This window comes from Oncorhynchus mykiss, chromosome 4, assembly GCF_057628025.1.
Source record: "Oncorhynchus mykiss isolate SJ-2025 chromosome 4, ASM5762802v1, whole genome shotgun sequence".
In the NCBI taxonomy this organism is placed as follows: Eukaryota; Metazoa; Chordata; class Actinopteri; order Salmoniformes; family Salmonidae; genus Oncorhynchus; species Oncorhynchus mykiss.
Window position 1 is genome coordinate 4,628,076 of NC_143025.1, and position 22,811 is coordinate 4,650,886.

At 43.5% G+C, this 22,811-nt stretch overlaps 1 protein-coding gene across 1 annotated transcript; it reads left to right on the plus strand.

Annotated features, from left to right (window-relative positions):
* Window positions 1-3,307: 3,307 nt before the first annotated feature.
* LOC149983669 (tripartite motif-containing protein 16-like protein) lies at window positions 3,308-22,266 on the plus strand. The gene is made up of 6 exons (XM_090230903.1): window positions 3,308-3,999; window positions 4,778-4,906; window positions 12,144-12,377; window positions 20,327-20,486; window positions 20,612-20,671; window positions 20,840-22,266. Exons 1-6 carry the CDS (start codon window positions 3,400-3,402, stop codon window positions 21,358-21,360), a joined length of 1,704 nt encoding a protein of 567 aa, XP_090087029.1. The 5' UTR covers window positions 3,308-3,399; the 3' UTR covers window positions 21,361-22,266.
* Window positions 22,267-22,811: the final 545 nt, after the last annotated feature.

Here is a 22,811-nt window from a genome sequence, read left to right on the forward strand (position 1 = left end):
AAGAAAGAAAGAGAGAAGAAGGACGACTGGAAAATAACAAGTTGAAACATTATGAAAAGAGAAGAGGAAGTTGATAGAAGATCTGCAGGTGCTGATTGCTGATAAGATTAAAGAGACAATGGAGACAGATGATGTGGATGAAAGTAAAGAGCTAAAAGAGGTCAGACAAGCCACGGATATGGTAAAGACAATACCAGAGGGAGATAGAAGAGTGTGAAAGGAGGACTAGAAACTGCACTGAGGAAGGCCCAGCTTTCACAGATCGAGAAAGGAAGTGGTGGTTTTACTCACAATATGATGGCTGCATTGTTTCTACAGGCTCACCACAACCACAGCCTGCAGGTCCCCCACAGTCACATCAGTCACACCTGTGAACCTGGTGGCTGTAGGGTATGTGCTTTTCACCACTAAGCATTATGGTGACCAACAGACATGGACAGGAAGAGGAGGTGGGCCCGCCATGGCCCTTCCTGACTGGAACAACACTCAACGCTGGACCTGTGGGCAGTTGGGGCATGTGAGTTCACAGTGTGGGGGAAATGAAAGAGGACCATTTATAATAGACACTGGATCTCACTGTTCCTGTTTTGGCAAATCAGGACAAGTTGTTTGGGCTTCTCTGAGCAAATCATCAGTAACAATAACAGGGACATCGGGACAGCCCAGGAATGTGTACTGGACAAAAACTTGTTTGATGAAACTCTGCTTGACTCTGACATGGTGCTGTTATATTCGGAGATATTCCAAATTCTTGTGATCGGTCCAAACCAAAAATAGATGTTCTGCTCCCTCCAGCCAGTGTCTCCACTCCTCCAGTGTCATCTTGACCACCAGGAGTTCTCGGTTGGTCGTAGTTTCTTTCTGCAGAGTTGAGACGATAGGACAGGAAGGCACAGGGATGGAGCTTTATGTCCTGGATGGATCGCTGCGACAGGATAGCCCCCACTCCAACGTCAGAAGCATCGACCTCGACCACAAACTGACGGGACGGGTCCGGATGGACGAGGTTGAGGGCTGTAGTGAATTGATGCTTCAGGTCCACAAAGGCTCTGTCAACCGCTGGGAACCATATGAACAGTAGATTGGGAGAGGTGAGTGCCAAGAGTGGGGCTGCCAGAGTGCTGTAGCCTCGAATGAAACACCGGTAGAAATGGGCAAACCCCAGGAAATGTTGTAGCTGCACCCTGGACATAGGTTGGGGCAAATCCACTACTGCTTTCATCTTTTCCGGGTCCATCTGGACATTTCCTTCAGCGATGACATATCCCAGAAAGGAGAGGGTAGAACGGTAGAACTCGCATTTCTCCGCTTTCACAAATAACTGGTTCTCCAGGAGGCGCTGAAGGACTTGTCGAACATGGAGGACGTGTTATTGGGCAGAACGGGAAAAAAAACAGGATATCGTCGAGGTAGACAAACACAAAATGATTTAACATGTCCCGGAGCACATCGTTTACCAGGGCTTGGGATATTCCACAGCTGCAAGAAAAGTTCTATATATTATTGAAACAATGTTGCGATTGTTTGTGAGAATGCCAACAGGTGTGGTTTCCTTGGGGGAGAGATTCTATTGGGGAAAGGTTCCTGTGGGGGTTGACATTGAAGCCAAGGGGAATAGGGTGTGTGTGTGCTCAAACACACATCCATGAGGGGGTCTGGGAGAGGAAGTGTGTCCATCTGATGAATGGGCATGTGCCTGAACAAAATGTTATACACTAGTTATAGTCTTCATTTGTAATGACATTTTTGAGCGGGAACACCACAGGTGTACAAAAGTTAAATAAAACACCCAATATTTCATGAAAATCATCAACCTGTTTTTTGTGTGTTCAGATGCCCTGTGTGGACAAAATCATGGAACCTTATGACAATCAGATTATATTAACTACATTTTTCAGAGAGAAAACTTGCAAATCGGTCCAAGTCAACCAGAACACAGCAGGAGGGTTAAATATGTATAACAGAAATACTGCCCATCTCTGTCTCCACATTATCTTCTGTAACATGTTGAAGGGAAGTCCTGCTGCTGGAAGTGTACTCACCCTAAAACCACTCTCCAATTAGGACCACATCCTAGTTAAGCAGTACACCTTGCTGCAGTCAGCTCGTTTGGTGAGGCACCATGCGGTTGGTGGGTCTCCAACCCAGCCACTACCTCATAGAGTATTCTACTACCAGGTTTGAGCGAAAATGTAAAAAATACTATTTCAAAATATAGATACAAGATACCGTAAAGATCAATGTATCAAAATAAACCACACCTGCATTTTGTAACATATTTATGAAATGTAACATACTTCATTTTAAACAAAAATACACTTGCAAACATTTAGCCCAAAGAGCAACAAGATTCTCAGTAATGGTTAAAAACCCCTTTTTTCTTGCTACTTGACAGTGATTCTGTATGTTGTTATCTACCTTAGTTGAGCAAGTCACTCTGGAGAAGCTAAATGACTCAAATCTATATGTGAAAATGAACATACCAAATAAACTGCAAAGCACACTGGGTAGTATTATTGGTCTTGTTTTGGGGAGGAGCTCATTAGAAATAAAATTAGATTTGATTTGATTTGAATAGACGCTTTGTTTAGTGCATTCATATTAAGACAGCTAAGTGAGACAACAATATATTACAATTGTATCAAATACATTTTCCGTCAACAAAGTATTTATCAACATTTTTACATGTATATTTAGTTAATTTAGCAGACGCTCTAATCAAACCAGACTTCTGATTCCAGTAAAAGGTTAAAGAGGGGCTACAAGACGTGAACTGCTGCAAAAAAATGGTCAAGAAAAAGATGTATTTTGAAAATAAAAAAATAAATAAATTGGAGTATTGTTCAGCCCAGTGTAATTCAAATAACAAAATACTCAGAAGTATTTAAAATACGTATTTCAAATACATATAACATAAATAATAACGATCTCTGCCAACGACCCAACACTCTGTCACACTTCCTTATCAAAGAAACCACACCCCCTCTACATACAGAGAACACAGTCCAGGAGGAAGCCACTCCGCCTCTACATACAGAGAACACAGTCCAGTAGGAAGCCACTCCCCCTCTACATACAGAGAACCCAGTCCAGTAGGAAGCCACTCCCCCTCTACATACAGAGAACCCAGTCCAGTAGGAAGCCACTCCCCCTCTACATACAGAGAACACAGTCCAGGAGGAAGCCACTCCGCCTCTACATACAGAGAACACAGTCCAGTAGGAAGCCACTCCCCCTCTACATACAGAGAACCCAGTCCAGTAGGAAGCCACTCCCCCTCTACATACAGGGAACAGAGTCCAGGAGGAAGCCACTCCCTGTCCTCTGGTGTAGAGTTCCATGAAACAGAAAGTAATCTTTCACACTGCCACTGCTTAACCTACGGGAGAGAGCACCAAAATGGCAGAGAATCAGGAACTGTTCTGTTGCTCCATCTGTCTGGATCTACTGAAGGATCCGGTGACTACTGCCTGTGGACACAGTTACTGTATGGGCTGTATTAAAGAAAGCTGGGATCAGGATGATCTGAAAGGTGTCTACAGCTGTCCACAGTGCAGACAGACCTTTATCCCAAGGCCTGTTCTGAAGAGAAACATTGTGCTGGCTGAAGTGGTGGAGAAACGGAAGAAGACAGGACTCCAGGCTGCTCCCCCTCCTGCACTGTGCTATGCTGGACCTGGAGATGTGGCGTGTGATGTCTGCACCGGGACCAGAAAGCAGAAAGCCCTCATGTCCTGTCTGGTGTGTCTGGCCTCTTACTGTGAGACTCACCTCCAATCTCACTATGAATCTCCTGCTTTGAAGAAGCACAAGCTGGTCAAAGCCACCGCACAACTACAGGAGAAGATCTGCTCTCATCATGACAAACTGCTGGAGGTTTACTGTCGTACCGATCAGCTGTGTATCTGTTATCTGTGTACAATAGATGAACATAAAGGCCATGATACAGTGTCAGCTGCAGCAGAGAGGACTGAGAAACAGGTAAGACCAGAACAACTTGTTGGTGACTGTCTGATAAACTAAGAATTAAAGATACAGTAGGAACTAAATCTGTTTGAATATGAGATCATTATATTATATACAATATGAAATGGATCCACAAATATGAACACAAACCTTGAGTATATTGAGTTTGTTACAAATGTATCACCATTTTCTAAAGTCAAACACTATTATCATTCGCCTACCTCCTCATGCCTTTTGCACACATTGTATATAGACTCCCCCTTTGTTTTCTACTGTGTTATTGACTTGTTAATTGTTTACTCCATGTGTAACTCTGTGTTGTCTGCTCATACTGCCATGCTTTATCTTGGCCAGGTCGCAGTTGCAAATGAGAACTTGTTCCTGGTTAAATAAAGGTGAAATAAAAAAATAAATACAAAATTCAACTTGTTGGTGACTGTCTGATAAACAAAGAATTAAAGATACAGTAGGAACTAAATATGTTTGAATATGAGATCATTATATTATATACAATATGAAATGGATCCACAAAAATGAACACAAACCTTGAGTATATAGAATTGTTAACCCAGATTCTCCAAATGTATCACCATTTTCTAAAGTCAAACACTATTATCATTCTGAATGGCCTTTTATGAGTCCAAAGTTCAGTCTCAACGCCTTGATACATGTAGTTCTACCATAAAAACTATAATCATTCACATAGCAACATAATATCATATTGTAAAGGGACTTCCTCGGGATTGTAGACCTTCCTCTCTATGGGTCCTATGTCACATTACTATACTATTGATCTACTGGACTAATAAAGCTTGGTAGCTCATTGAAGAGTGATTCTCCACAGAGGCAGCTGGGGATGAGTCAGAAGAAGGTCCAGCAGAGATTCCAGGAGAGAGAGAAGGAGCTGAAGGAGCTTCAACAGGCTGTGGAGTCTTTCAAGGTGAGTGTTGTTGATCAGAGGAGACACACCATTTCACTTCTCTCCTCCAGTCAGAGAGAGAGAGAGAGAGAGAGAGGGGCCCCTATCCAATCGCACTGACCCCACTGTTGGGAACAGCCTGTCTGGACACCTTTCAGCGAATAGACTGGTTCATGTAACCACTGGGCTGCCTCATCACATAACCATGAGTAACCATGACTGACTCATGTCCCCTGTACATTAAAATGGAAATGTCTCTCTCTCAATTGAATTAAATTCATAGGGCTTTATTGGCATGGAAATATATGTTTACATTGCCAAAGCAAGTGAAATAGACAATAAACAAAAGTGAAATAAACAATCAGAAATTAACAGTAAACATTACACTTGGAAGGGATTTGGGGGATGGGGGAGGGTCTATTAGAAGTTAGTAGGACTCTTTTATTTTCTCAGAAATTCTGAGTTAGGTAGGAGGATTTAGAGTGGTGTAAACCGTGATTGAACACACTCCAGAACAGTAGGTGGCGCCATGCACCTTTAATGTTGGTTTTTAGGACCTCCATTATATCATAGAAGAAGAAGTTCGTCTGTGAGGGTTTTGTGGTTCCTGAGGAGGGCTACTATTCTTTTCTCTTTTGGTTTTCAAGTATTTTCAGAATATATTAAAGCCAAAGCTAAAGCTTCCCTAAACAATTCAATATATCAGTCAATATATTTTCTCTGTGATTTATTTTCTCTCCGTCAACCTACACTACTATAGACTTTGGTCATAATCAAAGCTTTGTTAATCAATAGGTTTTTATGTGAGGCTGCCTGTAGTGTAATGACCTGACTAGATCATAAAGGAACAATTGTCCAGACAGAGGATTGAGTTGACGGTTTATTACCAACTTTACACAGGCTACTGTTTGGCCTTAGCTCACGCCAAATAAATGAAAGATACCCCACAAGCCAATCGGGACCTTCTCTTGTGAAGGCCAGATGTAAGAGAGAGAACAAAGGCTAAACCTTAACTTCCAATGCCCCGCCCCCTCCACGCCACTCCGCCAACCACCAGGATGCCCGGCATCAGAACATCCCAGCTATTCCTGTGATTGGCAGATAGCATGTTGATTGGCATGTCGAACCCCGCAAACACTGGGAACTGGTAAGTACAACACAACCAAATAATAGCCGAACACATAACACACAGCTGTCTGTGCGGGTCGCTACAGTAGTTTTACTATCTGTGCCAGGCTATAAATGACACAGATAATATCTAGATAATATCTAGATAACGTTGTATTTAATGTAGTTTTACTATCTGTGCCAGGCTATAAATGACACAGATAATATCTAGTTAACTTTGTATTTAATTGATCACAGCTTTCTGCTTTCCATGTAGAGTTTTTGGTAAAAACATTACATTTGATTATTTTGTCAGTAATGGCTGCAACATTTGGAAAAAATCTTAGTTTACCTTTGTCAAACATGAGATGACACAGACACACAGAGACAGTGTTGTGGCAAAGCTACCAGGAAACTATCAATCATGGGAACATTGCTCAAATTTTAACATCTGACCATGCTGGTGATATTGCAGAGAGAAGGGAGTATCTGAGGAGAATTGTTGTGGTCACATCGATGTTAGGAAGACAGGGACTCTCTTTCCGTGCCAATGATGAATCTAGTGAAAGCACAAATAGAGGGAACTGTCAATAGTAAAACTAAAATAAAACTCAAACAACTTCCTAGATACATCATGCTGAACTGAGTTTACCAAGAACTACGGTATGGATGTCAAAACAGAAGACATGTTGGTTGACAGAAACTTTCTTGCCCGGAAAAGAGAGGCTGGACGTCCTCCCAAAGATATGCTTGTTGTGCATAACTTCCTGAATGATGATATGATATATACAGTGCCTTGCGAAAGTATTCGGCCCCTTTGAACTTTGCGACCTTTTGCTACATTTCAGGCTTCAAACATAAAGATATAAAACTGTCTTTTTTTGTGAAGAATCAACAACAAGTGGGACACAATCATGAAGTGGAACGACATTTATTGGATATTTCAAACTTTTTTAACAAATCAAAAACTGAATAATTGGGCGTGCAAAATTATTCAGCCCCTTTACTTTCAGTGCAGCAACCTCTTTCCAGAAGTTCAGTGAGGATCTCTGAATGATCCAATGTTGACCTAAATGACTAATGATGATAAATACAATCCACCTGTGTGTAATCATGTCTCCGTATAAATGCACCTGCACCGTGATAGTCTCAGAGGTCCGTTAAAAGCACAGAGAGCATCATGAAGAACAAGGAACACACCAGGCAAGTCCGAGATACTGTTGTGAAGAAGTTTAAAGCCGGATTTGGATACAAAAATATTTCCCAAGCTTTAAACATCCCAAGGAGCACTGTGCAAGCGATAATATTGAAATGGAAGGAGTATCAGACCACTGCAAATCTACCAAGACCTGGCCGTCCCTCTAAACTTTCAGCTCATACAAGGAGAAGACTGATCAGAGATGCAGCCAAGAGGCCCATGATCACTCTGGATGAACTGCAGAGATCTACAGCTGAGGTGGGAGACTCTGTCCATAGGACAACAATCAGTCGTATATTGCACAAATCTAGCCTTTATGGAAGAGTGGCAAGAAGAAAGCCATTTCTTAAAGATATCCATAAAAAGTGTAGTTTAAAGTTTGCCACAAGCCACCTGGGAGACACACCAAACATGTGGAAGAAGGTGCTCTGGTCAGATGAAACCAAAATTGAACTGTTTGGCAACAATGCAAAACGTTATGTTTGGCTTAAAAGCAACACAGCTGAACACACCATCCCCACTGTCAAACATGGTGGTGGCAGCATCATGGTTTGGGCCTGCTTTTCTTCAGCAGGGACAGGGAAGATGGTTAAAATTGATGGGAAGATGGATGGAGCCAAATACAGGACCATTCTGGAAGAAAACCTGATGGAGTCTGCAAAAGACCTGAGACTGGGACGGAGATTTGTCTTCCAACAAGACAATGATCCAAAACATAAAGCAAAATCTACAATGGAATGGTTCAAAAATAAACATATCCAGGTGTTAGAATGGCCAAGTCAAAGTCCAGACCTGAATCCAATCGAGAATCTGTGGAAAGAACTGAAAACTGCTGTTCACAAATGCTCTCCATCCAACCTCACTGAGCTCGAGCTGTTTTGCAAGGAGGAATGGGAAAAAATTTCAGTCTCTCGATGTGCAAAACTGATAGAGACATACCCCAAGCGACTTACAGCTGTAATCACAGCAAAAGGTGGCGCTACAAAGTATTAACTTAAGGGGGCTGAATAATTTTGCACGCCCAATTTTTCAGTTTTTGATTTGTTAAAAAAGTTTGAAATATCCAATAAATGTCGTTCCACTTCATGATTGTGTCCCATTTGTTGTTGATTCTTCACAAAAAAAGACAGTTTTATATCTTTATGTTTGAAGCCTGAAATGTGGCAAAAGGTCGCAAAGTTCAAGGGGGCCGAATACTTTCGCAAGACACTGTATATATATATATATATATGATATACCAAGAGGTGTTCTGTACCTGTCTGTCCAGGAGGGAGGAGAGTAGAGCAGGACCAAGAGGTGTTCTGTACCTGTCTGTCGAGAGGGGGGACAAGGCCTGGTGGACCTGGAGAGCAGGGTGGCAGATATCTGACTCAATGTGGTGCAGAAACTACTGTCCCCCTCTCTCTGTCTCTCTCTCTCTCTCAGTCTCTCTCTCTCAATTCAATTCAATTCAAGGGCTTTATTGGCATGGGAAACATGTGTTAACATTGCCAAAGCAAGTGAGGTAGACAACATACAAAGTGAATATATAAAGTGAAAAACAACAAAAATTAACAGTAAACATTACACATACAGAGGTTTCAAAACAGTAAAGACATTACAAATGTCATATTATATATATATATATATATACAGTGTTTTAACAATGTACAAATGGTTAAAGGACACAAGATAAAATAAATAAGCATAAATATGGGTTGTATTTACAATGGTGTGTGTTCTTCACTGGTTGCCCTTTTCTCGTGGCAACAGGTCACAAATCTTGCTGCTGTGATGGCACACTGTGGAATTTCACCCAGTAGATATGGGAGTTTTTCAAATTTGGATTTGTTTTCGAATTCTTTGTGGATCTGTGTAATCTGAGAGAAATATGTCTCTCTAATATGGTCATACATTGGGCAGGAGGTTAGGAAGTGCAGCTCAGTTTCCACCTCATTTTGTGGGCAGTGAGCACATAGCCTGTCTTCTCTTGAGAGCCATGTCTGCCTACGGCGGCCTTTCTCAATAGCAAGGCTATGCTCACTGAGTCTGTACATAGTCAAAGCTTTCCTTAATTTTGGGTCAGTCACAGTGGTCAGGTATTCTGCCGCTGTGTACTCTCTGTTTAGGGCCAAGTAGCATTCTAGTTTGCTCTGTTTTTTTGTTAATTCTTTCCAATGTGTCAAGTAATTATCTGTTTGTTTTCTCATGATTTGGTTGGGTCTAATTGTGCTGTTGTCCTGGGGCTCTGTAGGGTGTGTTTGTGTTTGTGAACAGAGCCCCAGGACCAGCTTGCTTAGGGGACTCTTCTCCAGGTTCATCTCTCTGTAGGTGATGGCTTTGTTATGGAAGGTTTATGAATCACTTCCTTTTAGGTGGTTGTAGAATTTAACGTCTCTTTTCTGGATTTTGATAATTAGTGGGTATCGGCCTAATTCTGCTCTGCATGCATTATTTGGTGTTCTACGTTGTACACGGAGGATATTTTTGCAGAATTCTGTGTGCAGAGTCTCAATTTGGTGTTTGTCCCATTTTGTGAAGTCTTGGTTGGTGAGCGGACCCCAGACCTCACAACCATAAAGGGCAATGGGCTCTATGACTGATTCAAGTATTTTTAGCCAAATCCTAATTGGTATGTATAAATTGATGTTCCTTTTGATGGCATAGAATGGCCTTCTTGCCTTGTCTCTCAGATCGTTCACAGCTTTGTGGAAGTTACCTGTGGCGCTGATGTTTAGGCCAAGGTATGTATAGTTTTTTGTGTGCTCTAGGGCAACAGTGTCTAGATGGAATTTGTATTTGTGGTCCTGGTGACTGGACCTTTTTTGGAACACCATTATTTTGGTCTTACTGAGATTTACTGTCAGGGCCCAGGTCTGACAGAATATGTGCATAAGATCTAGGTGCTGCTGTAGGCCCTCCTTGGTTGGTGACAGAAGCACCAGATCATCAGCAAACAGCAGACATTTGACTTCGGATTCTAGTAGGGTGAGGCCGGGTGCTGCAGAATTTTCTAGTGCCCGCGCCAATTCGTTGATATATATGTTGAAGAGGGTGGGGCTTAAGCTGCATCCCTGTCTCACCCCACGGCCCTGTGTGAAGAAATGTGTTTTTGGCCAATTTTAAGCGCACACTTGTTGTTTGTGTTCATGGATTTTATAATGTTGTATGTTTTACCCCCAACACCACTTTCCATCAGTTTGTATAGCAGACCCTCATGCCAAATTGAGTCAAAGGCTTTTTTGAAATCAACAAAGCATGAGAAGACTTTGCCTTTGTTTTGGTTTGTTTGGTTGTCAATTAGGGTGTGCAGGGTGAATACATGGTCTGTTGTACGGTAATTTGGTAAAAAGCCAATTTGACATTTGCTCAGTACATTGTTTTCATTGAGGAAATGTACGAGTCTGCTGTTAATGATAATGCAGAGGATTTTCCCAAGGTTAGTGTTGACGCATATTCCACGGTAGTTATTGGGGTCAAATTTGTCTCCACTTTTGTGGATTGGGGTGATCAGTCCTTGGTTCCAAATATTGGGGAAGATGCCAGAGCTAAGGATGATGTTAAAGAGTTTTAGTATAGCCAATTGGAATTTGTTGTCTGTATATTTGATCATTTCATTGAGGATACCATCAACACCACAGGCCTTTTTGGGTTGGAGGGTTTTTATTTTGTCCTGTAACTCATTCAATGTAATTGGAGAATCCAGTGGGTTCTGGTAGTCTTTAATAGATGATTCTAAGATCTGTATTTGATCATGTATATGTTTTTGCTCTTTATTCTTTGTTATAGAGCCAAAAAGATTGGAGAAGTGGTTAACCCATACATCTACATTTTTGATAGATAATTCTTTGTGTTGTTGTTTGTTTACTGTTTTCCAATTTTCCCAGAAGTGGTTAGAGTCTATGGATTCTTCAATTACATTGAGATCATTTCTGACATGCTGTTCCTTCTTTTTCCGTAGTGTATTTCTGTATTGTTTTAGTGATTCACCATAGTGAAGGCATAGACTCAGGTTTTCCGGGTCTCTATGTTTTTGGTTGGACAGGTTTCTCAATTTCTTTCTTAGATTTTTGCATTCTTCATCAAACCATTTGTCATTATTGTTAATTTTCTTCGGTTATCTATTTGAGATTTTTAGATTTGATAGGGAAGCTGAGACGTCAAATATACTGCTAAGATTTTCTACTGCCAAGTTTACACCTTCACTATTACAGCGGAACGTTTTACCCAGGAAATTGTCTAAAAGGGATTTAATTTGTTGTTGCCTAATTGTTTTTTGGTAGGTTTCCAAACTGCATTTCTTCCATCTATAACATTTCTTAATATTACTCAGTTCCTTTGGCTTTGATGCCTCATGATTGAGTATTGCTCTGTTTAAGTACTGTGATTTTGCCGTGGTTTGATAGGGGTGTCAGTGGGCTGACTGTGAACGCTCTGAGAGACTCTAGGTTGAGGTCAGTGATAAAGTAGTCTACAGTACTACTGCCAAGAGATGAGGTATAGGTGTACCTACCATAGGAGTCCCCTTGAAGCCTACCATTGACTATGTACATACCCAGCGTGCGACAGAGCTGCAGGAGTTGTGACCCGTTTTTGTTGGTAATGTTGTCATAGTCGTGCCTAGGGGGGCATATGTGGGATGGAATGCTGTCACCTCCAGGCAGGTGTTTGTCCCCCTGTGTGCTGAGGGTGTCAGGTTCTTGTCCGGTTCTGGAATTTAGGTCGCCACAGACTAGTACATGTCCCTGGGCCTGGAAATGACTGATTTCCCCCTCCAGGATGGAGAAGCTGTCTTCATTAAAGTATGGGGATTCTAGTGGGTAGATATAGGTAGCACACAGGAGGACATTTTTATCTGTTAGGATAATTTCCTTTTGAATATCTAGCCAAATGTAGAATGTTCCTGTTTTGATTAATTTAATGGAGTGAGTTAGGTCTGCTCTATACTCTCTCTCTCTCTCTCTCTCTCTCCAGCGCTCTGCACAGGCAGCAGTGGAGGACAGTGATCAGATCTTTACTGAGCTGATCCGCTCCATTGAGAGAAGGAGCTCTGAGGTGAAGGAGCTGATCAGAGCCCAAGAGAAGGCTCAAGTGAGTCAAGCTGAAGGACTCCTGGAGCAACTGAAGCTGGAGATAGCTGAACTGAGGAAGAGAAGCACTGAGCTGGAGCAGCTCTCACACACAGAGGATCACATCCATTTCCTCCAGGTAACTAAACTGTCTCGTTACATGTGATATGAAATTAACTGATTGAGAAACTATTAATCTCAATCATTATGTTGTCCTGTCTGTCTCTCTGTCTGACCGTCCCTCTCTCTCTGTCTGTCTGCCCCTCTCTCTCTCCCTCTCTCTGTCCGTCCCTGTCTCTCTCTCTGTCTGTCCGTCCCTCTCTCTCTGTCCGTCCCTGTCTCTCCCTCTCTCTGTCACTCTCTCTGTCCATCCGTCTCTCTCTCTGTCTCTGCCTCCCTCTCTCTCTCTCTGTCCATCCCTCTCTCTGTCCGTCCCCCTCTCTCTCTCTGTCGGTCTCTCCCTCTCTCTGTCAGTCCCTCTCTCTCTGTCTGTCTCTCTCTCTCTCTCTCTGTCCGTCCCTCCCTCTCTCTGTCCGTACCTCTCTCTCTCTCTCTCTGTCCATCCCTCTCAATTTTTCAATTCAATTCAAGGGTTTATTGGCATGGGAAACATGTGTTAACATTGAAAAAGCAAGTGAGGTAGATAATATATAAAGTGAATATATAAAGTGAAAAACAATAAAAATGAACAGTAAACATTACACATACAGAAGTGTCAATACAATAAAGACATTACAAATGTCATATTATATATATACAGTGTTTTAACAATGTACAAATGGTTAAAGGACACAAGATAAAATAAATAAGCATAAATATGGGTTGTATTTACAATGGTGTTTGTTCTTCACTGGTTGCCCTTTTCTCGTGGCAACAGGTCACAAATCTTGCTGCTGTGATGGCACACTGTGGAATTTCACCCAGTATATATGAGAGTTTTTCAAAATTGGATTTGTTTTCGAATTCTTTGTGGATCTGTGTAATCTGAGAGAAATATGTCTCTCTAATATGGTCATACATTGGGCAGGAGGTTATGAAGTGCAGCTCAGTTTCCACCTCATTTTTTGGGCAGTGAGCACATAGCCTGTCTTCTCTTGAGAGCCAAGTCTGCCTACGGCGGCCTTTCTCAATAGCAAGGCTATGCTCACTGAGTCTGTACATAGTCAAAGCTTTCCTTAATTTTGGGTCAGTCACAGTGGTCAGGTATTCCGCCGCTGTGTACTCTCTGTGTAGGGCCAAATAGCATTCTAGTTTGCTCTGTTTTTTTGTTAATTCTTTCCAATGTGTCAAGTAATTATCTTTTTGTTTTTTCATGATTTGGTTGGGTCTAATTGCGCTGCTGTCCTGGGGCTCTGTAGGGTGTGTTTGTGTTTGTGAACAGAGCCCCTGGACCAGCTTGCTTAGGGGACTCTTCTCCAGGTTCATCTCTCTGTAGGTGATGGCTTTGTTATGGAAGGTTTGGGAATCGCTTCCTTTTAGGTGGTTATAGAATTTAACGGCTCTTTTCTGGATTTTGATAATTAGTGGGTATCGGCCTAATTCTGCTCTGCATGCATTATTTGGTGTTCTACGTTGTACACGGATGATATTTTTGCAGAATTCTGCATGCAGAGTCTCAATTTGGTGTTTGTCCCATTTTGGGAAGTCTTGGTTGGTGAGCGGACCCCAGACCTCACAACCATGAAGGGCAATGGGCTCTATGACTGATTCAAGTATTTTTAGCCAAATCCTAATTGGTATGTTGAAATTGATGTTCCTTTTGATGGCATAGAATGCCCTTCTTGCCTTGTCTCTCAGATCGTTCACAGCTTTGTGAAAGTTACCTGTGGCGCTGATGTTTAGGCCAAGGTATGTATAGTTTTTTGTGTGCTCTAGGGCAACAGTGTCTAGATGGAATTTGTAAATGTGGTCCTGGTGACTGGACCTTTTTTGGAACACCATTATTTTGGTCTTACTGAGATTTACTGTAAGGGCCCAGGTCTGACAGAATATGTGCATAAGATCTAGGTGCTGCTGTAGGCCCTCCTTGGTTGGTGACAGAAGCACCAGATCATCAGCAAACAGCAGACATTTGACTTCGGATTCTAGCAGGGGGAGGCCGGGTGCTGCAGACTTTTCTAGGGCCCGCGCCAATTCGTTGATATATATGTTGAAGAAGGTTTGGCTTAAGCTGCATCCCTGTCTAACCCCACGACCCTGTGTGAAGAAATGTGTGTGTTTTTTGCCAATTTTAACCGCACACTTGTTGCTTGTGTACATGGATTTTATAATGTCGTATGTTTCACCCCCAACACCACTTTCCATCAGTTTGTATAGCAGACTCTCATGCCAAATTGAGTCAAAGGCTTTTTTGAAATCAACAAAGCATGAGAAGACTTTGCCTTTGTTTTGGTTTGTTTGGTTGTCAATTAGGGTGTGCAGGGTGAATACATGGTCTGTTGTACGGTAATTTGGTAAAAAGCCAATTTGACATTTGCTCAGTACATTGTTTTCATTGAGGAAATGTACAAGTCTGCTGTTAATGATAATGCAGAGGATTTTCCCAAGGTTACTGTTGACACATGTTCCACGGTAGTTATTGGGGTCAAATTTGTCTCCACTTTTGTGGATTGGGGTGATCAGTCCTTGGTTCCAAATATTGGGGAAGATGCCAGAGCTAAGTATGATGTTAAAGAGTTTTAGTATAGCCAATTGGAATTTGTTGTCTGTATATTTGATCATTTCATTGAGGATACCATCAACACCACAGGCCTTTTTGGGTTGGAGGGTTTTTATTTTGTCCTGTAACTCATTCAATGTATTTGGAGAATCCAGTGGGTTCTGATAGTCTTTAATAGTTGATTCTAAGATCTGTTTTTGATCATGTATAAGTTTTTGCTCTTTATTCTTTGTTATAGAGCCAAAAAGATTGGAGAAGTGTTTTACCCATACATCTCCATTTTGGATAGATAATTCTTTGTGTTGTTGTTTGTTTAGTGTTTTCCAATTTTCCCAGAAGTGGTTAGAGTCTATGGATTCTTCAATTACAATGAGCTGGTTTCTGACATGCTGTTCCTTCTTTTTCCGTAGTGTATTTCTGTATTGTTTTAGTGATTCACCATAGTGAAGGCGTAGACTCAGGTTTTCCGGGTCTCTATGTTTTTGGTTGGACAGGTTTCTCAATTTCTTTCTTAGATTTTTGCATTCTTCATCAAACCATTTGTCATTATTGTTAATTTTCTTCGGTTTTCTATTTGAGATTCTTAGATTTGATAGGGAAGCTGAGAGGTCAAATATACTGTTAAGATTTTCTACTGCCAAGTTTACACCTTCACTATTACAGTGGAACGTTTTACCCAGGAAATTGTCTGAAAGGGATTGAATTTGTTGTTGCCTAATTGTTTTTTGGTAGGTTTCCAAACTGCAGTCCTTCCATCTATAGCATTTCTTAATTTTACTCAGTTCCTTTGGCTTTGATGCCTCATGATTGAGTATTGCTCTGTTTAAGTAGACTGTGATTTTGCTGTGGTCTGATAGGGTGTCAGTGGGCTGACTGTGAACGCTCTGAGAGACTCTGGGTTTAGGTCAGTGATAGTATCCCCTACTACTGCCAAGAGATGAGGTATAGGTGTACCTACCATAGGAGTCCCCTCGAAGCCTTCCGTTGACTATGTATATACCCAGCGTGCGACAGAGCTGCAGGAGTTGTGACCCGTTTTTGTTGTTTATATTGTCATAGTTGTGCCTAGGGGGGCATATGTGGGAGGGAATGCTGTCACCTCCAGGCAGGTGTTTGTCCCCCTGTGTGCTGAGGGTGTCAGGTTCTTGTCCGGTTCTGGCATTTAGGTCGCCACAGACTAGTACATGTCCCTGGGCCTGGAAATGATTGAGTTCCCCCTCCAGGATGGAGAAGCTGTCTTCATTAAAATATGGGGATTCTAGTGGGGGGATATAGGTAGCACACAGGAGGACATTTTTCTCTGTTAGGATAATTTCCTTTTGAATTTCTAGCCAAATGTAGAATGTTCCTGTTTTGATGAATTTAATGGAGTGAGTTAGGTCTGCTCTATATCAAATTAGCATACCCCCTGAGTCCCTTCCCTGTTTCACACCTGGTTGTTTGGTGGATGGGACTACCAGCTCTCTGTAACCTAGAGGGCAAACAGTGGGTCCGTCTCCTCTATACCAGGTTTCTTGCAGGATGACAATGTCTGTATTACCGATTTCTTTGATGAAGTCCGAGTTTCTGCTTTTTAGGCCAAAGGCAGATGACCTCAGGCCTTGGATATTCCAGGATGATATAGTGAAGGCTTTTTGTTCCATAGAGTGTCCAGTGTTGTTGGTCGTGGTTTGGCCTCAGGCCAGTAAGTGTGAGCAGAGCCTGCTGAGCATCTGGTACATGCTATTGGCTTGGGCGAGTGTGAGAGTGGGGGTTGGGACTGTTTGCCCGCTCACTACCTGGGCGCATGTGTGGCTTCCATGTTGAGGCCCTCTTTGCGGGGGAGGGGTGCATGGGGTGGGCAGGAGTGGCATAGGTCTGATCTGAGGGGGCCTAAATGGGGTGTGGGCATGGTTGACGTGGGGGGGTGTTGATTGGTTGGGGTGGGGGTGTGGATGTGTCTGGGTGTACTGTGGTCTGGATGTAATTCCTCTTGGCGTGGGTCCTCTATGTGTAGGTCCAGGGGGGGGGGGGGGGGGGTTCCTGCAGGTCTGGGAGGGTGTCTCGCTGGTCTGGGTGGGGTGTCTATTGATCTGTTGCTCCTGTGTGAAGTGTTGGGGATACGTTTGAGAGCGATGTCCTTTAGAGTTCGGGCAAAGGTGGGCACTGCTGCCTTGTAGAGGTGGACCTGGTCATAGAGGCTGTTCAAGTCCAGGGTGGAGTGGTGGACCTGGTCATAGAGGCTGTTCAAGTCCAGGGTGGAGTGGTGGGCCAGGAAAACATTTGGTTTTGAGGCACAGTCACGGGAAATACTTGCGTTTACCCGCTGTATTGTGGCAGGGTGGAAGTCTTTTCGTGGTAGCAGGGTGGAGATAACCACTTGTGCGTTGGGGAAAATAGAAGAAGCCTTTTCAATCACTCCCTTCAGTGCTGTGGCCACCCTTTCCTGCTGTGCTCTCAGGTCGTTTGTGCCTGTGTGTATTATTATGTGGCTGGGTGAACCTAGTTGGTCCTCAGACAGAAGGTCGAGGGCGCGCTGGGTGTTTGGACACCAGAGTTTAGACACACTGTGTTTGGGAAAAAGTTTTTTTTCTTCTATATATTTCCCATTTGAGTCCATAAGTAGTACAATCTGTGTGTTGTGTTTGTCCTCAGTGGGTGTGAGGGGGTTGTCAGAAGGGCTATCAGGGTGGCTGACAGGGGGGTGCTCAGAGGGGGTGAGAGCCGCTGGGCTTGTGGTTCTTCATTTGTCTGTTCTGCTGTGATGTCTACTCTATGGTCAGGGTCTGGTGTGGACTGTTCTGCTGTGGTGTTGAGACTTTTGTCAGGTGCTGAGGTGGGCTGTTCTGCTGGCTTCTCTGTGGGGGTGGCCACCTCTCTAGTGGGTTGTTCTCTGTCACACGCCGTCCCCCTCAACCTCTCCTCCGTCCCCCTCACCCTCTCCTCCATCCCCTTCAACCTCTCCTCCACCACCAGTCTGATCCTCTCCTCTAGTGCTCTGTTTCTCTCCTGATTCTGCTCTTTCTCCTGTTGAAGTTGTCTCACCACAGTCCAGAGTGCAGATATGTCTCTGTCCACCTCCAGCTCTCCGGGTCTGGTTAAGGGGGTGTTGTCGTGCTGGACTGTTGTCTGGGTCTGTGCTGACTGAAGTGTAATCACCTGCTGTTCCAGCTCCACCTGTCTTACCTCCAGCTGGGTGAATTTGTCCTTCATTTCAATGAGGGAGTGGTAATCTGTGCTGGGAGGTTGACTCTCCGCTGGGGGTTGCTCGTCTGTGGGGTTACATAATGAAGAGGTCTGGTCTGACCCGCTCGGGGTGGGGGTATCTTTATCAAGGGAGAGCTTCTCCTGCTGGGCTAATTCTTTGATTAGGTGAAAGTCCAGCTGAAACTGTTTGGGGTTACCCTGTACCATTACTGTTCCGGACTTATAGATATTTATATTACCTGACTCAGAGTCCTCGTTATCAAGTATTCTGAGTTTCCACCCCTCGTTAACCCCCCCTCTCTTAACAAAGGGGTAGTGTGCTAATATAGCACTGTGCCATGCCAGGGGATGGTTTGTGTGGAAGATAAGGTTGCTGATATTCCCATTTTTGTAATAGTCAGCAAAAAGTGTCTCTTGATTTTCCATAAGGAGCTTCATTTTGTAATCTTTTCTTGCCTTATCATTCTTTACATGCAAAGGGTACTGTATTTTAATTACCTCTGAACAGCGGGAGGGAGCTTCTAAGGCCTCTCCATTTGGTTGGGGTAGACTGTGTGACTCTCCTGCCATTGTTGGACTAATGGGCTTTGACAACTCTCACTTGACACGTCAGTGCTAGTTGAAGCTGTATCAAGCTTGGTAGAATTATGTTAGAATTCAGTCCTTATAAAGTAATGTTGTGTATTTTTCTTCTTGGCTTTTGGAAATAAAATATCGTTTCAGACTAAACATTACTCACTCAGCTCTGTCCGTCCCCCTCTCTCTCTCTGTCCGTCCCTCTCTCTCTCTCTGTCCTTCCCTCTCTCTCTCTCTGTCCGTCCCCCTCTCTCTCTGTCCGTACCTCCCTCTCTCTGTCCGTCCCTCTCTCTCTCTGTCTGTCCCTCTCTCCCTCTCTCTGTCTGTCCCTCTCTCTCTCTCTCTGTCCGTCCCTCTCTCTCTCTCCCGTGTCCGCCCCCCTCTCTCTGTCCTTCCCTCTCTCTCTCTCTCTCTGTCCGTCCCTCTCTCTCTCTGTCCGTCCCTCTCTCTCTCTCTGTCCGTCCCTCTCTCTCTCTGTCCGTCCCTCTCTCTCTCTCTGTCCTTCCCTCTCTCTCTCTCTGTCCGTTCCCCTCTCTCTCTGTCCGTCTTTCTCCCTCTCTTTTACTCTGTCCGTTCCTCTCTCTCACTCTATCCGTTCCTCTCTCTCATTCTGTCCGTCCCTCTCTCTCACTCTGTCCGTCCCTCACTCTCACTCTGTCCGTCCCTCTCTCTCTCTCTGTCCGTCCCTCTCTCTCCCTCTGTCTCTTTGTCTCTGTCCTTCAGTCTCTGTCCTTCTCTGTTCCCTTCTCTCTCTCTCTGTCCGTCCCTCTTTGTCCTTCTCTGTTTCCGTCTCTCTCCCTCTCGTTTACTCGGTCCGTTCCTCTCTCTCACTCTATCCGTTCCTCTCTCTCATTCTGTCCGTCCCTCTCTCTCACTCTGTCCGTTCCTCTCTCTCACTCTGTCCGTCCCTATCTCTCTCTCTGTCTGTCCCTCTCTCTCCCTCTGTCTCTTTGTCTCTGTCCTTCTGTCTCTGTCCCTCTTTGTCCTTCTCTGTTCCCTTCTCTCTCTCTCTGTCCGTCCCTCTTTGTCCTTCTCTGTTTCCGTCCCTCTCTCTCTCTCTGTCCGTCTCTCTCTCTCTCTCTCTGTCCGTCCCTCTCCCTCTCTCTGTCCGTCTCTCTCTCTCTCTCTGTCCGTCCCTCTCTCTGTTCGTCCCTCTCTCTCTCTGTTCGTCCCTCTCTCTCCCCCTCTCTCTCTCTCTCTCTCTCTCTCTCTCTCTCTCTCTGTCTCTCTCTCTGTCTCCCTCTGTCTGTCTCTGTCTCTCACTCTCTCTCTTTGTCTCTATCTCTGTCTCTCTCTTTCTCTCTCTCTCTCTCTCGCTCACTCTCTCTCTGTCTCTGTCTCTGTCTCTCTCTGTCTCTCTCTCTCTCTCTCTCTCTCTCTCCAGAGTTATCAGTCTCTCTCTCTCTCTCTCTCTCTCTGTCTCTCTCCAGAGTTATCAAGCTCTCATCTCTCTCTCTCTATGTCTCCCTCTCTCTGTCACTGTCTCTCTCTCCATAGTTATCAGTCTCTCTCTCTCTCTCTCTCCAGAATTATCAGTCTCTCTCTCTCTCTCCCGAGTTATCAGTCTCTCTCTCTCTCTCCAGAGTTATCAGTCTCTCTCTCTCCAGAGTTATGTCTCTCTCTCTCTCTCTCTCTCCAGAGTTATCAGTCTCTCTCTCTCTCTCCAGAGTTATCAGTCTCTCTCCAGTATCAGTGCATCTTCAGACTTACCCAGCATCGTTGTCCGTCCTCTTCAGTACTTTGGAGATGTGAGTAAGACTGTGTCTGAACTGAGAGAGAAACTAGAAGACTTCCTTAAAGGAGAATGGACCAAGATCTCCACTACAGGTGTGTTGAAAACAATAAGAACATCAACTTTAGACCATTGAAAGTTCCCTACTAGTCATATACATGTGGAATATGGTCTGATGATAACATTCCCTCTCTCTGTCAATGTGTTTGTGTGTCTGTAGTGAATATAGTGGATGTTGTACTGCCTCCAGAGCCCAAGACCAGAGAACAGTTGTTACAATGTGAGTCTCTTTATTGTGAAGTAACTAACAGTCTCTTTTTACTGACACTCCTAACAATCCCTCTAGAAATATATAGCAATAGTAGATCTAATCAAAGACAGGGTAGATACAGTATCTGACTTAACTTATTGTTCTGACTCCCCTCATTGGTCTCTGCTCTTCTCCTAGATTCCTGTCAGCTCACACTGGACCCAAACACAGCACACACACACCTCTCTCTGTCTGAAGGGAACAGAAAGGTGACCTATACAGACCAAGTCCAACCATATCCTGACCATCCAGACAGATTCACCAACTACAGGCAGGTTCTGTGTAGAGAGGGTCTGTCTGGATGCTGTTACTGGGAGGTGGAGAGGACTGGTTATGTTATTACAGCAGTCTCATATAAAGACATCAGCAGAACAGAGAGAGGTAATGATGGTGGATTTGGAAACAATAACAAGTCCTGGAGTTTAAAGTGCTATAGAGGTGGTTATTGTTTCAGACACAATAATGTTGGGACTAAAGTATCAGGCCCTCAGTCCTCCAGAGTAGGAGTGTACCTGGATCACAAGGCAGGTACTCTGTCCTTCTACAGTGTCTCTGACACAATGACCCTCCTCCACAGAGTCCAGACCACATTCACTCAGCCCCTCTATCCTGGGTTTGGGATCTATGTAGGAGGTACTGCTGAGCTGGTTAAACTGTAGTAGGGTCCACATAGATACTAGTCATGCTGGTGTAGTCTATAGCTGAGCTGGTTAAACTGTAGTAGGGTCCACATAGATACTAGTCATGCTGGTGTAGTCTATAGCTGAGCTGGTTAAACTGTAGTAGGGTCCACATAGATACTAGTCATGCTGGTGTAGTCTATAGCTGAGCTGGTTAAACTGTAGTAGGGTCCACATAGATACTAGTCATGCTGGTGTAGTCTATAGCTGAGCTGGTTAAACTGTAAACTGATTTGTTATTAATTAAAATTCAATACAATGTTTTAATCTTGTACATTTCCATGAATCATGATGTCTGGTGTTGATGTATATTGGTTGTCATTCAGAACCATTGATATGTTTTCTCAGTTGGTTCTCTGTCTCTATGTAATTCTCCTCAGTATCATTGATCAGCTTGTTGGCTCGGTCCTAATTGATGTGTTCTCTGTCACCTGGAGCTGCATGGAAAATGGTCCAGGAACTAAAGGACAATTCAGGACTAGTCAGCCCACTACAAGCTGGTATCACTTACTTTCTACTAAACTATATGGTCTGGTTTCCCAGACACAGATGAATCCTAGTCCTGGACTAAACAGTATGTTCAATGTAGATGTCCAGGAAACCGGCCCTAAATGTGTCATCTTTCATCCTCCCATACTGCTCAGTCCAGCAACATTAAACCTGTCCAGCAGGTGGTGCTGTTGACCAAACAATAAAACCAGCAGATATCTTGACTTGCCACTCAGTATATCAGTAATGTTCAGAATAGTACTTTAATATCATTGGAGATTGATGGTCTTTTTAATCCACTATCCAGAGTCAGGAACAGATGAAGTTAGGTCTGCTACTGTTCAGTGATTAAATATGATTTATGGTGATGGGAAATAATAAAAAACACTCAACTTCATCTAGTAATAGTTTTCCTTTGTTATTTATTCCAAGGTGTGTCTTTAACTTGTAAATGTATTGTGTGGAGGTGAGCTAGTGGTGTGGCTGATAGAATAGAATGAAAAGGGAGGAGGGGAGGGGAAATGGGCAGATATATCAGACAGATGAGGGAGAGAGAGATTTTCATCCAGGAGTTAGTGTCTCTGTTCCAAATAGCTCCCTATTCCCTGCGTAGTGCACTAGGCTTCTTATAACCAGGTCTAAAGTAGTGTTCTAGATGTTAGATGGTTTCTCCCTGTCATTACAACATGACAATATGGTCATGACTTTAGTGGTTTCCTCCCCCTTTGTTTTTAGTGTTATTTTGTTATGTGTGTTGTCAGGGTTGTTCCTCTGTGTTCCTCATTGAAAATCCATTAACAATGAATCACAAACTAATTATATTCCAGTTGTGTTTCGACAACTTGATGTCTGACGTCCCCCAGTTCTGTTCAGACCCATTGAACTGGGTCACATTCTGAATGGTGACTTGTATTGATAGTCCATACTGGACCTGACTGTGG